The 14,665-nt window shown below is 35.2% G+C and overlaps 1 protein-coding gene across 4 annotated transcripts; it reads left to right on the top strand.

The window, feature by feature from the left end:
* Positions 1-4,129: 4,129 nt before the first annotated feature.
* Positions 4,130-13,264, top strand: SIKE1 (suppressor of IKBKE 1). Of its 4 annotated transcripts, none has more exons than XM_081946158.1 (7): positions 4,130-4,241; positions 5,595-5,812; positions 5,899-6,063; positions 6,173-6,278; positions 7,331-7,473; positions 8,741-8,854; positions 11,211-13,264. In XM_081946158.1, the coding sequence occupies exons 3-7, from the start codon at positions 5,905-5,907 to the stop codon at positions 11,325-11,327; spliced, it is 639 nt and encodes a 212-aa protein (XP_081802284.1). In that variant the 5' UTR covers positions 4,130-4,241; positions 5,595-5,812; positions 5,899-5,904; the 3' UTR covers positions 11,328-13,264. The 4 variants fall into 4 exon arrangements, with proteins under 4 accessions (XP_081802284.1, XP_081802287.1, XP_081802285.1 ...); XM_081946159.1 differs by lacking the exon at positions 4,130-4,241 and adding an exon at positions 5,270-5,298 and having other exon boundaries at positions 5,647-5,812; XM_081946161.1 differs by lacking the exons at positions 4,130-4,241; positions 5,595-5,812 and adding an exon at positions 5,187-5,298.
* Positions 13,265-14,665: the final 1,401 nt, after the last annotated feature.

The following is a 14,665-nucleotide window of genomic DNA, read 5'->3' as shown; positions in this document are numbered from 1 at the left end:
ACACTATTTCAGATGGTATTTAAATAGATAACCAGGGCCTATCAGGTCAAGGAGAGCAGTCGACATGCCATGCAAATACACCAATCCAGCTATTTACAGTACCTACCGTAAGAACAGTGAATCGGGTATAATTCAACTAATGTTGAGAGTTAGGAAAGCTGTTTTAAATTATGTTCCATGAATTCCCTAGGGTTTTCCAAGAACGATAGATTTTAAAAGCAAAGTCTTTCAAAAAAAGTTCATTTGAGTGAAGTCTTTTTCTATCCCCAATGCTTCTCTATGAGGGGCTGAGTGGTTTTTATTAATAGGTTTCTGAAAAAGTTTGAAATCTCACAAGTTAGAGCATGAATAAATGTAAGTCCATTTTTCAAAGAGCACACACATGCTGTAATGATTAGATGGGTAGGTAATCAGGCATTTGAAGATGTTACTGTTGCTCCCATTGGCCACACTGACTGCTGCAAGTGGGAATTGGTGTTCATCAAGAATTGCAGAACCAAAGATTCATAATGCTGGTTGAGTTAATTGAGTCATTGGGAATTGAATTCTCCATTCAATTATGAAATTAACTGAGAAATGTCTCTCAGTGACAAAAGTCACACAACATACTAATCTACAATGTAATTTGGGCTAAATACTCTGTAATCCCAAATAATTTAGTCAGCAAAATATGGTTAAGTAGAACAACTAATATTAGAATTGTTGATTTGTTACAAAAATGAAGAAGAGCATATATAAAAACTTGAACGATTTGAGATAATGCTTTTCTGGGAAGAAGACATAAGAGATTACATTGTTAAATAAAATTAAAAATTCAGATCAGCTAGTTCTTTAGCAGTGCTAACTTCACACACTGAGCCAACGAACTAGCTAATCAGCTTTTATCCTAGCAGGGTGTGAACCTAGTCATTAGCGTAAACAAGAACCCAGCAAACTGAGTTGAGTAAGCCATGTTTAAGTTATATAAAATAAGAATGTAGACCAAGCATAGTTTATGTATTCTGCCTTTTGAGTAGAGATGACTGTTTCGGACTCCGTCACATTCTTCAATGATCGTTCTACAATCCATGACATGCTTTTGCATTTAAATACAGAACCAGGTCAAAAATGTTCCTGCACAAAGTCACAGAAAACTCAGCAAAGTAATTGAGACGAACAAGCTATAATCAAAATTGGAAATATTTTTATTCATATTTTCAAGAGAACAAAGCAATGCTTTGTTTTCTGAGAAATATTTGATTGTTTAGACTAATTTTTGTCCCCCGCAAGTTATTCAAAAAACCCGAACAATTGTACACAAACTTTCACCATCAAAGCAATGGAGAGATTTCAGGCCATTTTTTTTTTCCAAACTACTTGCCGTATCAGCTCCTCAGATGCAACAGCAAATGAGAACATAGTGCAATGGGATCTGTTTATAAATTTTGTTTACAGAAATGTTTAATTTGCCAAATTTTTGTTTCTTGGCATCATAATGGTTTAAAAACAGCATTCCTTACATCATCAAATTCCTTCCATCCACGAACAGGCCACTCTAATATAAATTGTGGTGGGGAAGTAAGACCCCATTAGAGGGGAGGTACAGAGTACAATTTTGAAAATGTGTATTGGGCAGATTAATTTAATTGCTTACCATCCAGCTGCTAAAATCACTGTGGTTTGCTTGGTTTTAATTTAGAATTATGTGCAAATAATCCAGCTATTCTAGATTATAAACCATGGTGTATGGCAAAAAACTGTTACCTTATTCAGCAACTATGATGAAACAAATCATATCTTAATGCAATGTTACTTGTTACTGGCTGATTTAATAGATTTAGTATATGTCAATTTACTTACGTGTAAGCCTTAGTATTTAATAAAACTCTCAAGTAAGTATACAAAGCAATAGCTGGATGATTGTGATTTGTAACCCTTGTACTTTAATATTTAAGTAAATTTTACTCAGGTTCATACTTGGTGCTGAATAATAATAAAATGTGTTTAATTTTTGACCTAATGTGTACTGTATGAATCAAACTCTAGTGGTTTGTAAGTTGTTGTTTATAGTTTAATATTCTGCACAAACTAAACTAATTGTTTTTATTCTATAAACTATGGTTAAGTATATCATAATTTAATATATGATCCTAGTCTTTAGGCCACATGTTTTAAGAAAGAAAAGATGGAAAATAAGCAAGCAAAGTGATTTACTTTAACAGAGGCAAATTGTTTAGCACCTTGTTAAACCAATTGCTATTATACAAACATTGAGACTAGCAAATATTTTCCCTTAAAAGACTCTTTGATGATATTTCCCGGTAGCAATATATATGCTTAGCATTTGTAGCATATTTAACTAAAGCAAGACACCAAGACATTACACTAGACTACTTCTTCTGTAGTATTTTTGCAGTCTTGTATACATTTATTTAGAAGAAACTTTTAGTTGATTTTACTCAACAAATTAATATACAAAGTTTTAATAATCTATGCACTGCATTAATGTTATACAGGGAAAACAAATCAACACAGCATCAGAAAGTACAAGGATACAAACATAAAGCTAGTAGCTCAGGGATCAGGAGTATATATTTTTTCTAATAATAAACAAAGTGTTGTGGTTTTCAACTCCACAAGATGGAGGGGTACGTGTGTGTGAACATTAGAGTGAGTGTGTGCCATCAGTCTGTTTTTTTATTTGATTTGACAAACAGGACTTCTAACTGGCCAGCTACTGAGGCAGATAAGGTTGCTAAAAGCATGGAACAAATGTTTTTTGGAATAGCACCCAAAATGTGGGATTCTCCTTCCTTCTTTGTTTGGTTTTAAGGGGCTTCAACTTTTATTATTCTATCTAACTATACTATTACTCTGATACTTAGTTGACAGATTTTTAAAATTGTTGTTGCTATTTTAAATATATAACAGTATTGTAGGTTGCATTTGGTCATTATGATTTATTGCTTAGAAAGAACATCAAAATTCAATTTCTGGATATATTTTTATTTCATTACCATCAATACTATTTGTTTTTAATAAAAAATGTAATTAATTGATTTGGATTTCTGGATCAGGTTTTTTGAAAATGTATATTCTGGGCCATTATCCTGAAACATAACCTCTTCCCATGCTAAATTGACTTTATGAGGAAATCCAATATAAAAATTGGGGGGAATGATGTGAAGGAAAAATTGAATGAAAGCAGAGATATTGACTTTGGACCAATTGAAGAGGATGGTGATAATTTTTTTACGCCATGCTGAGATACAAATATGATTTATCAGATGTAATTCTGGCAATATTTATACCTAAAACATTTAATATTGTTTGTATCAGCAGCATTTTCAAGTTGTGAGACACCTGAGAAATTACAATAATAATTAAATTTTTGAAAACTAAAAAAACTTATTAGTTTTAATAGATAATTCTTATAAATAAATCAGCTTGATATACAAAAATTAAAAAATGAAGGATTCAAAAAATATAGAAGTTCTTATATTGCTTGGACAATTGAGAATGTCTTAATTTCTATAGCAAAAGTGTCAATGTACCTTAAACTACAACTTACACAACAACAAAAAATAAAATTTGGAATTTATTGGACTCCAATAAACCTATATAAAAAAGTACTGTCTGGAACAGTATTTTGTTTGGAATATAAGAATGACAATGCTTCTTTAAAAAAACATGTTCTTATACTTAAGTTTTGGGAGAAAATAGTGGACTATATAATTGTGACTCTATGACAAGAGTTAAAATTCCCAGAGGATAATATTCTCTTGAATTATGTACCTAGTTCATGGAACATGGCAGCTAAATGGCATCAATTAATTCTGTGTGCCCTATGACTAAAATTTGTTACTGCAATATTGGAAAGATATGGCCACATTTGCTCAAAATATTTGCATTAGATACAATAATACAATAATAGAGTTGGAAGGGACCTTGGAGGTCTTCTAGTCCAACCCCCTGCTAATAATTATGTAGATAATTATGTATAGAATTGTAACTTTTTACCGTAATGACATATGCTTTATATTTTGCTTTTTCTGCTATATTTTTTCACTAACTTTAAGCTACTTAATTTTAAATATATATTTTATTACATATGCCTTTTATGTATGTGTTTTGTCTGTTCTGTTATTTTAAAAAGCAATACTTTTTTTAAAAAAGCATTGACATTAGCTATGCAAGACTTCTGGGGTTAAGGGACTAAGGCTGACACAGCTTCTTTTTGGCACTAAACTTTAGACCAGCATGTCAGTTGGGCAGCATTGATTGCCTTCCAAAAACAATTTGAACCAAGCTCTTCTGGATCACATTTGGGCTGCAATTCCATTTTGGTTAGATTATCATTGGTTTGTTATTTAATGTTATTCTTTTTAATAGTTTTCAGGTGTTTCACTTATGCATTTATTGTATCTTGTGTATTATGTATTTTATCTTGTAAGCTACTGATAATCATTTGGGATAGCAGTCGTTCATAAATGCAGTTAATAAAGTTATCTGAGATTCAATTTAATATTTTGCTCATTACATACTTGGGGTAAAGAAGATGGTAAAATCCCAAAGAACATTGCAGACAAATTTCTCATATAAATTTAAAGCTTCTCAAGCAGAACTATATTTCTGTGTTTATTTACTTGAAAGTTAAAAAAAAAATTGAAATCCACTTCTTGGATTTCGTGTTCATATCTGCCAAGAGTGGCCTGCGAGAACATTTGGGTTTAGTCAGGGAACGAGGCAGCAGTTTTAACCAGTTAAAGAATTATTTTAACTCTGCTCTTGATTAGGCTGCCAGGTCTTCTACTCGGCTCAAATGCTTGTCCGCTTTAGAAATCCGTTAGAGGGGCTGCTACTTTGGGGGCTCTTCAACGACTTTCGAGATGTTGTACATTGTACACCATGTACACAACCAATTTCGTTGTATACATGATGGACAATGACAACGAAGGCTATACTATACTACTACATTATGTTGCGTTGCTGTATAGACAACTAACCTCGCGCATCACTACCACCCCGACTAACAAAGGCAAGCTACACCAGATGAACGCCCAGCCTGCGCGCGTAGATTAAACCCAGGCTCGTGTCTCGCCTTCTCGCCCCCCCTTCACCCGCTTCACTGGGGAGCGGAAGTGCCTTGGGAGAATCGTGACGTCCTTAGTTTCCGAAGCCGAAAGTTACACCGGAAGCGACGACGGTTCAGCGACTCGGAGCCCGTCACCTCTGCGCCCTCTAGTGGTTCTCTTACCCACTCCTCGTTCCTTCAGCTAAGGTCCAGTATTGCGTGGCCAAGTGGGGGCCGCCACACAGGTGTGTGTGTGTGTGTGTGTGTGTGTTTGTATGCGCGCGCGCGAGGAAGAGACATTGCGGGGAAGGAGGGGGGGGTGTTCCTCGGGATTTCCAGGTGAGCGGTGGGGAGTGTGTGTGTGTGTGTGTGTTTGTATGCGCGCGCGCGAGGAAGAGACATTGCGGGGAAGGGGGGGGTGTTCCTCGGGATATCCAGGTGAGCGGTGGGGAATGTGTGTGTGTGTGTGTGTGTTTGTATGCGCGCGCCCGAGGAAGAGACATCGCGGGGAAGGGGGGGAGGTGTTCCTCGGGATATCCAGGTGAGCGGTGGGGAATATCCCTTTCCTTCGTCTCTTCCCCCTCCGCTCTTAGGATGGTACAGACCAAAGATTAGGCAGTGCTGTTTTCCTGAGTGGTTACTAATAGCTGAACCGAAAGCTTTGAATTGGGGTCACGGTGGCGCGATCTTCCCACTTTCTTATTCCGGCTTGTTCTCCAACCTGACGCGAGCCGAGATCTTTTGGCCAATGCTGGTCAGGTATTTGTACATTTATTTACCCTCCCCTCACCCAATTGTTACATCCTGTCAGCTTGGAATCTGGGCTCTCTCTCCTGTCTTCTCAGAAAAAAATGGCCTGCACAATAGAAAAGATCTTGACAGATGCCAAGACATTGCTGGAAAGGCTGAAAGATCATGATAATGCTGCTGAGTCTCTCATTGATCAGTCCACTATGTTGCATAAGAAAGTAGTAGCCATGAAAGAAGCTGGTTCAACTCTTTCACACAAGGTGAGTGCAGATTTATTAATGGCACAAATTGACTGGCAGTGCGGGGTTAATGGATGTGTTGCATTATACAAGTTTTCTGGCTCATACAAAACATTTTTTCTTTTACAAGTATCAAGAAGATGCAGCTGAGCTAAAGGATCTCTCTAAATATAAACCTCACATTCTCTTATCTCAGGAAAACACTCAGATCAGAGATCTGCAACAAGAAAATAGAGGTGAGCATTGTTCTAACGAAGTAGTTGTGAGCTAGAATGATTTTTATAGAAATAATGATTTAATTGAGGGCTTTGGAGCTTAATTTAGAATATTTTAGGAATGTTCTGAGGCTTGGAAGTATGTGAGATCTGGGATAAATAACTGATAAAATGAGTATAATTTGAACCACTGTTTCAGTTTATTACTTATTGTGCAACAAACCATATGGTAAAAATATCAGCTCAAAATCATTTTATTATTGGTGTTCTTCATGGCATTATATGCTGGCTGTATAAGGATACCAAGACAAACAAATATCTCCAAAGTTTTGTTCAAATTATATTCAATCTGCAACTTATTTGAAAAATAGATTGTAACGTTACTGATGAACTGTTATGTTATATAAATAGGTGACAGATAGTCTGCCATACATTTACATAACAATAAGCTTCAGTGAAAAACAGAAATTTGCCCCCAAATAAATGCATAGGATTAGACTATAAACCAAATTTGCTTGATTATAAAATATTAATCCAGAGTATGCATTGATCAAAGAAGTTTAGTGGCTCTCCCTGGTCTGCCATCAGGGAAAGAATTTGGAATGGAAGTATAACCAAACATATAGTAGGGACCAATGTGTATACACAATGTGTTTGGATATTAGGACCACTACTGACCTCCGCTCCTTCCGTGTCAAGCTCAAGACCCACCTTTTCCAAATAGCTGGCCTGGCTCAACCATAACTTCGTATCGCTCCTGATGGGTTTTTTAATTTAGTAATTTTATTTAAGGGGATTTTAAATTGTGTTTTTAATTGTCTTTCACTTATAAGTCAACTCTCCTCCATGCACATATGTATATGTCTCTGTTCTTTTTGTATATATGTTTGTCTTATGTGTATTTTTATTTGTTTTGATTGTACGCCGCCCCGAGTCCTTCGGGAGGGGGTTGCGGCTAATCAAATAAAAATTATTATTATTATTATTATTATTATTATTATTATTATTATTATTATTATTATTATTATACTACCAATATAGTTATAGCATGGAATTACACTTTTTTTTCTCAGAGCTATGGATCTCTTTGGAAGAACATCAAGATGCACTGGAACTTATTATGAGCAAATACAGAAAACATATGCTGCAGCTCATGATGAAAAGAAAAGATGTGGATTCTCAATCGGTTTTGCAAGTACATCAAACTCAGTCTGAGGTAAGAAATTACTATGTTCTCTCTAAAAAAAAAGTAGAAATAAATTTAGGAGAGTTGCTTGGATGTGTGCTCTGTTCCAGAGGTGGGTTTCTCCTGGTTGTAGTAGTGGCGGTGGGAGGCTCTGCCCACCTGCCCGGATGCTTCTGCGCATGTGTTGCACATGAGCATTAGCAAACCGGTAGTGCCAGGATTTGGAATCCATCTCTGCTCTGTTTTTGACTCCCACTTTTTCCTCAAGAGTCTCTTCTCTGGAGTATCTCAGAAGTGCCTTTTCTTTCTAGGAGGAAGCATTGCAGCTGAGCCATAAAGAAACTTAAGAGTTCTTATAATGCAAATAACTGTAAATACCATGGATGGTAAAATCAATTATTTTTATGTCACAAAAAACCTACAAAATTCCATTACATTCTGCTTCAAAGTAGGTGGCTATAAACCTATGATTGTTCAGAAGGCATTCCATATACTACAGGTTATTTTAATTTTTTTTTGGAATGGAAAACATGACCAGCAAAGTAGATATACAAGAGCTCTTAAATGAAAACTGAGTATGTTGCTACTTCATGGCGAGACTGGATGATGACTACATTTTATAAGCATAGCACATATTAAAAATATTTCAGAGCAAAATAATATGTTTCTTACTAAATAATAATAGGGTCTGTGTTAAAGCTATTTTTCAGAAAATTAAAATATATCTTAACAGAGTTACGGAATAACAGCATTATTTAAAAAGTATATGATGGCAATAATTGGTTCCTTTTCAACTGCTGTAGTTCCAAGACATACACCTGTCATGGTATTGTATATTAAAAAAGTGAAATATACGGTAAAAATGTAGTATAAAGGCACAACTTAAAATTAGCCCTTTAGAATTCAACAGTCATTCATTAAAAGTTTTCTTGACTTGGATAGACAAGTCTCATTATAGATATTTTTTCCAACCTTATATTGGACTGATTATCATTTAAAGTATATTGCTTGTCTGTGGCATTTGTTTTACTATCTCTAATGAATTGCATCAATTTAAGCATGTTTTTATAATTGAAAGATTTCAACAACTCAGTCTAATGAAAAGGTTTATTGAAGCCTAGTTACATCAGCTGTTCCCCCTTGTTGACAAACACAAGTTTAATTAAAGAGAATTCCTACGGCCAAGCATTATTTTTCTCTCTTCATTACAATAGTATTTTAAATTTGCAATAGTGATGAATATCTGTTTTTATGTGCTTTTAATTGAGAATCATTTTGTTTCGCAATCTATCTGCAGGAGATTGAGAGTCAGATTGACATAATCTGTGAAATGGGAGAGGTTATGAGAAAAGCAGTTAATGTTGACAGTGATCAGTATTATAAGATACAAGAAAAGCTAGCACAGTTAGAGGTAAGTGCTGAACATCTGTGAAGTGTGGAATTGTTGAAAAGGAAGATATTTGTGATTTTTCAGCATCCAAATTTAAAAGAGCATTGATTGTTTCCTATAAGGGTTGTTACAGGCTCTAGACTGAAGTAGCTTCATAGTTGTACAGAATGAATAACAAAAGTTTGAAGGGACATTGGAGATCTTCTAATCACATGATGGCGAACCTATGGCACGCGTGCCAGAAGTGGCACATGGAGCCATGTTGCCTGGCACACACGCTACCACCTGTTCCTGTTCCGGGTTTCTGGTGCGCATGCATACACGCCAGTCAGCTGGCCTTTGCATGTGCGGCAGTGCCGGAAACCCGAAGAGCTCGTCTTCCATTTTCTGGCGTGAGCATGCGTGCCAGCCAGCAGATTGGCCCGTGCGTATGCATGGCAGTAGCCAAAAGTCTTGCCGTCTGGCGCGCATGTGCATGCAAGAAACCAGAAGTTCATTTTCCAGTGTGCATATCCCCCCTGGGCAGCTCCTCTTCCTGGTCGTGGCCCACACGAGCATGTACATCAGCTCGCACATGCATGAAGCACACAGTGCTCCCTTTTTGGCACTTGGTGTCAAAAAAATTCGCCATCACTGCTCTAGTCCAACCCCCTGCTGAAGCAGGAAATCCTATATCATTTTAGATAAATGGATGCCTAAAACGTCCAGTGCTTGAGCACCCAAAACTTGCGGAAACAAGTCATTCCACTCATTAATTGTTCTAACTGTCAGAAAATTTCTCCTTAGTTATAGGTTGGTTCTCTCCTTGATTAGTTTCCACCCATTGCTTCTTGTCCTACCTTCGGATCCTTTGGGGAGCTTTGAAATCAGAGTTTCACAAAGCTGGAATTCTGCAACATTTTGAATAATGACTTTTAACTAAGTTGTATTATATAATTAAATAATCCAGAAAGAAAAAAAAGAAGTAACTTTCCCCTTCATTTCAGCAGGTAAAAACAATTTCAATATCTTATCACTATCTCTAAATAAAATCTCTCATCTCTTCATAGTTCATCATCTAGATAAGGAGGAGAAATTGAAAGTACTCCATCAATCAATCTTTGTCAATAAAAATCCAGCAAGATCAACCAGATATAACTATTTTCTTCTTTTAACTCTGATCAAAGAAGACAAACTTATAAAACTTTCCTGTTTTTAAAAAAGATTATTTGACACACACACACCCCAAAAAAGAATTCTGCAGGGAATTTGCTGCTCATCTGTGTTTCAAAGCAAAAATCCTTTAATAGATTCTTCTTATACCCATAAGTAAAATTTATTCTTTTGTTATTTCTTAAAAGTCCTTACCAGTCTTGGTAGAGCTCTTTTGTATATACTGAAGAAAAAAAATTATCCAAATCAGTTCCCTAATGTCTGTTCATCTCCTCTAGACAATAAGTCTCCATCAGATACATTTATATTACATTCAAATGCCACCCTCCAAATTAATTTAATAAACAGCCACTGCAGCTTGTTCTTGTTTTACAACTTCATTAGGACATGCTCCATCAATCTTATCAACCATCTGATCCATTCTGTCCAAAGGTTTAACTGAAAGGTATTCAAAATTTTGCATTAAGGATTTCTGCTCTGTTTTCTTTCTCCTGTAGCTCTGGGGTCTAGCCTTCAAGATTTCCTTGTCATACAAAATATGCAAATCTTCACTTCCCTATGAGAATGTATCTTCTAAATAATTCAAAACTATTGTTTTAAATTCCTTTAGCCCCTTAATCCATTATTAATTCTCCAAAATCCATATACGCAACCCATATAAAAAAACTTTTAAAATTAAATTTACACAATTATCACTTGATGAAAAACCTTGCCAGTCTGAAGAATCTTAATCTCTACAATATGCATTTTTTTTTAAATCCCAAAAAGTGATTAAGATATAAGGTTCTCTCCATCTTAGTGCCCATAATGATTGCTTTGAGAGCTTGAGGTAAATCCTGATTCTCAGCTACTCCATTCAGAACCTTATCATAAAAAGTGAGAGTTTGGGTGATCTACTCATGAGGAGCAGCTATCTGGAATCAAAGAGTGAGCGCAACAATCCTTTGTTCCAGAAAGATTACATTGACTTGGATCCAGCATTCAATGGTAAAATTCCCCTCACAAAGCTGTCTTGCTAGCTAACAAGCTAGCAACGTGTATGTTTGCTATGGTGCGCATAGGAAGTGTTGGACATTTATCTGATGATAAATCTTTTTAAAAGCGGCATGGAAAGATGATAAGAGTGATATATGGGAAGTAATTATGGATTTTCCCCAAATTTATGGCACTGAATGAATATATTGTCTCTGTCACTAACAGATCACACATTATTTTTGATTTCTAGCTTGAAAATAAAGAGTTGCGAAAATTATTATCAATCAGTAAAGAATCTATCGAAGTGAGGCAAGAATTACTTGATGTTACAACTCAAGCTACAAAACCTCAGTCCTGGAACAGTTGATCCTGGAAATTGGAATCTCTACTGCAGGAATGAGGATGCTTTCTCTCTGAGCTTTCCTTTAATTCCCTTTAGTTTTCTCTTGGAAACCATTCCAAGCCTGTTATTATATTGTAAGTTCTGTGCTTGGGGGTGGGGATGTTTTAATGTCCCCTTCTTTGATTAAGATTTGTTTTGCTTAAACATGCAGACGAGTGAAATAAATGTTTCCTTTAGGTTACCCATGATTTTAGAAATCTCAGTAGGATACAGCAAGGATCATCTTAACATGAGCAAATAACATTAAAGTCAAGTCTTTTAGCATGACTTAAATTGCATTGGAATTCAATTCTTAAATATACTGTATTTAGGATGCACTGTTGAACAAAGCTTAGGCACTCCTACTCTTAATGCTAGAATTTCTGCTTCTAGCATTGTTTTTGGTGCTGCATTTATTGTATCATTTAAAAATAAACTGTCATATTACCTATTTTTTTAATATAAACAAAGTCACCCAGTGTCACCGTGTAGGGGAGTTAAAATTTAGCATAGAAATGTAATAAATGAAATAAATACCGAAAGTAACACATAATGCCAAAGTATTCTTTAAGTCCTCATGCCTGTGACTATTTCACACAGGAAATGTCTCTGTGGGTTATAACAAAGTCTGGTATTTCTGCCTATCTAGAATGTTCAATGAGTATGATAATCCATTATGGGGCATAACCTCATTAGTTCTTTTTCTGTCTTTGTCAATATCTACTTGATCAAGGAATCTGCCTCTAATTTCTTATAGCCACATTAAGCCACTGTGCATGGATGTCAGAAGGGAAAGATGCGTGGAAACAAGTCTCTGATATATTCTATAAAGATTATGAAGTGTGTAGGCATTTGCACAAATATGTCATACATATTATTCCTGTAAAAGATGAATTTACTTTTTTGCAAACACCTGCTAATATTTTAAAAATTATTTTTCTTGAAAGATTGATGATTGAAGATAAATATACCTAATATTTGTTAATATTGTTCTAAAGTGTTCACATTAGAAATGTCTCTTTTAACATTTCTTGGGTATCCATTGTCTGATGGTAAAACAGAATCTATGGTTTGTGTCAGTATTGTGCACATTTATTCTTGCTCTTCCTGGTTTAACTAAGTTTTAGAAATATAACTAGTCAATTTATGTCATTTTGCTGGTTTTCTTCTTGGCCCCATGTGTTAGGTGGAAAGGAGTGATAGGCTAATTGATTAAATTCATTTGGGGGTATTTTCAGGTTTTCACATTTAAAATTTTATTTTAAAGGCTGAGCAGATTAAAAAAATTCTTAAAATGTGGGCCCTATTTGCATAATGCAATCAGCTGAACACACTCAATATCTTTGCAGTGTTATGCCTTAAATACTGTATATGCCTTTGGTGCTGTCTTCAGAATCAACAAGATCTTGTAATGAGCTGCAATTTTCCCAGTCTTTGTATAGGCTTTGGATTATTTTGTAACTATCCTGTAGGATGTAAATGTAATTACCTACAGAGGTGCTGTACTATTGTTTATCATCTTATCAGCCTATTCTATTCAGTAAATTAAAATATTATCTTTACCTCTTGTCTTATTAAATATGTATATTGGCTCATTATTTTCTTGAAATAAATGTTTTGAGGCAGTATTGTGTGCTAAGGCTTTTTTGTACAGATAATTATTTATGGCAGAGTATGAGAAAGAATATCCCATTTAGACATTGTTATACAGCCCCAGCCATCATGGCTGGTAATTAGGAATATTAAAACTGCAGTTTTTCAACATGAAAGGGACCATAGGTTCTCTCTTCTTTGATGTTTTTGGACATATTTTAAATTTGACTGATATCAATATTTTCTGGTCAAATCCTTGGACATTAGAGTTATATTCTGTATTCTCAGTTTGTAAATTAAGTTTAATAAAGAAATGGTATAGCTTCACATTTCTGAAAATGATATGTTGACTCTGAATTGAGAACCAATAGAACACTTCTCAAATAATGTGATCCACTTGTAAATTCTACTTTGCAAGTATAAAAGTATTCTAGATTCATGTAGTTTTACTTACTAAGCCAAAAACAAACAAGCCATATTGTAACTTATAGCAGAAAGATTATTCTTTCACATGGCTACTAATAAATTTATTGTTGCCTTATATTATGTATGAAATTATTTTCTTCACATCCTGTCAGCAAGCAGCTGCATCCTTCCTGCCACCCAAGAAGCAGGTTTGCCTACATTTTTATAAACATGCACCTAAGCATTACTTTGCAGGAACTAGGCTGCTCCTAGAATAAAACTGTATGTCATGAAGTAGAAAAATCAGTCAATGACACACATTGTAGTTGCCTGTTTTACAATTGTCATAATGGCTCAGTCCCAAAATACATTGTGTTTGGTTATGGACTCGTGTTTATTTTCTGCTTTTCTTATGGTAACGGACCATATTGTATAGAAAACCTATCCTAAAGATTAAGCAGAAGCAATGGCTTTTGAATTTGGGGAGATAATCTTATGAAGCTTGTGGAAAGGGTGGCTCCTCGTTGCATGTTAAGTCTCGGGACACAGTTACAGTATTGATTTTTAGGCTTGATCTAGAAAAATAAAATAATGAATCTAGCTAGGATGGAGGCAATGGGAATAAGAGAGGCCTGATGACAAAGAAGATGACAATTACTTCTGAATGGGTTTTGAAAGCAAATCGCTATAATGGGTGATTGCTTACTTATACAAAAATTACCATGGAGATATGGCCAATCAAAAAATTCATTTATTGGATGTTAGCTTCCCACTATATTATCTGCCATCCCAGTTTTTCCACTGACATTTCTATAAATAAATATGGTGCTAGAATTATGTTTAAATTTGTCATGTACATGTTTGGTTGCTGTTTGGTAATTATTAGAGCTGTAAGTAAAATATGATGCAATATTCTGATTTGGTAAATTTTATTTACTTCATGATTTTATTTCCTGGTGTCAAATCTAGAGGTAATCTCCCACATGATATTGATTATAGCTCACAGTGCACATATTGGTGGTAACTTTGCCTCAATTTACTTGTTTAGCTCAATTTTCTCTCATTTGTATGAAGCACTGAACAACAAATAAACCATTGGAGTTGGATGTCTATGGAGATTCTCAGTCATCTCGGTCATGGTGGTTCCAAAAATACTTTTTGCAAGTGGCAGCTGGATTTTCTGGTTTTTCTTTGAAGATGTTTTGCTTCTCATCCAAGAAGTTTCTTCAGCTCTGACTGGATGATGGGGAATGGAAGGATTTATACTCCTTGCAGACAATTGATCATTATGAAATGACTAGCTGTCTGCAAGAAATATAAATCCT

Source organism: Natrix helvetica, assembly GCF_964273705.1.
Source record: "Natrix helvetica genome assembly, chromosome: 3".
In the NCBI taxonomy this organism is placed as follows: domain Eukaryota; kingdom Metazoa; phylum Chordata; class Lepidosauria; order Squamata; family Natricidae; genus Natrix; species Natrix helvetica.
This window is presented reverse-complemented; position numbering and strand designations above follow the sequence as displayed.

Excerpts from the sequence above, each read along its gene's own strand:
- SIKE1 (XM_081946158.1), top strand. The coding sequence starts at position 5,905 with ATGGCCTGCACAATAGAAAAGATCTTGACAGATGCCAAGACATTGCTG. Across the intron at positions 6,064-6,172 it reads GTTCAACTCTTTCACACAAG|TATCAAGAAGATGCAGCTGA; the intron begins GTGAGTGCAGAT and ends TTCTTTTACAAG. Across the intron at positions 6,279-7,330 it reads TCTGCAACAAGAAAATAGAG|AGCTATGGATCTCTTTGGAA; the intron begins GTGAGCATTGTT and ends TTTTTTTCTCAG.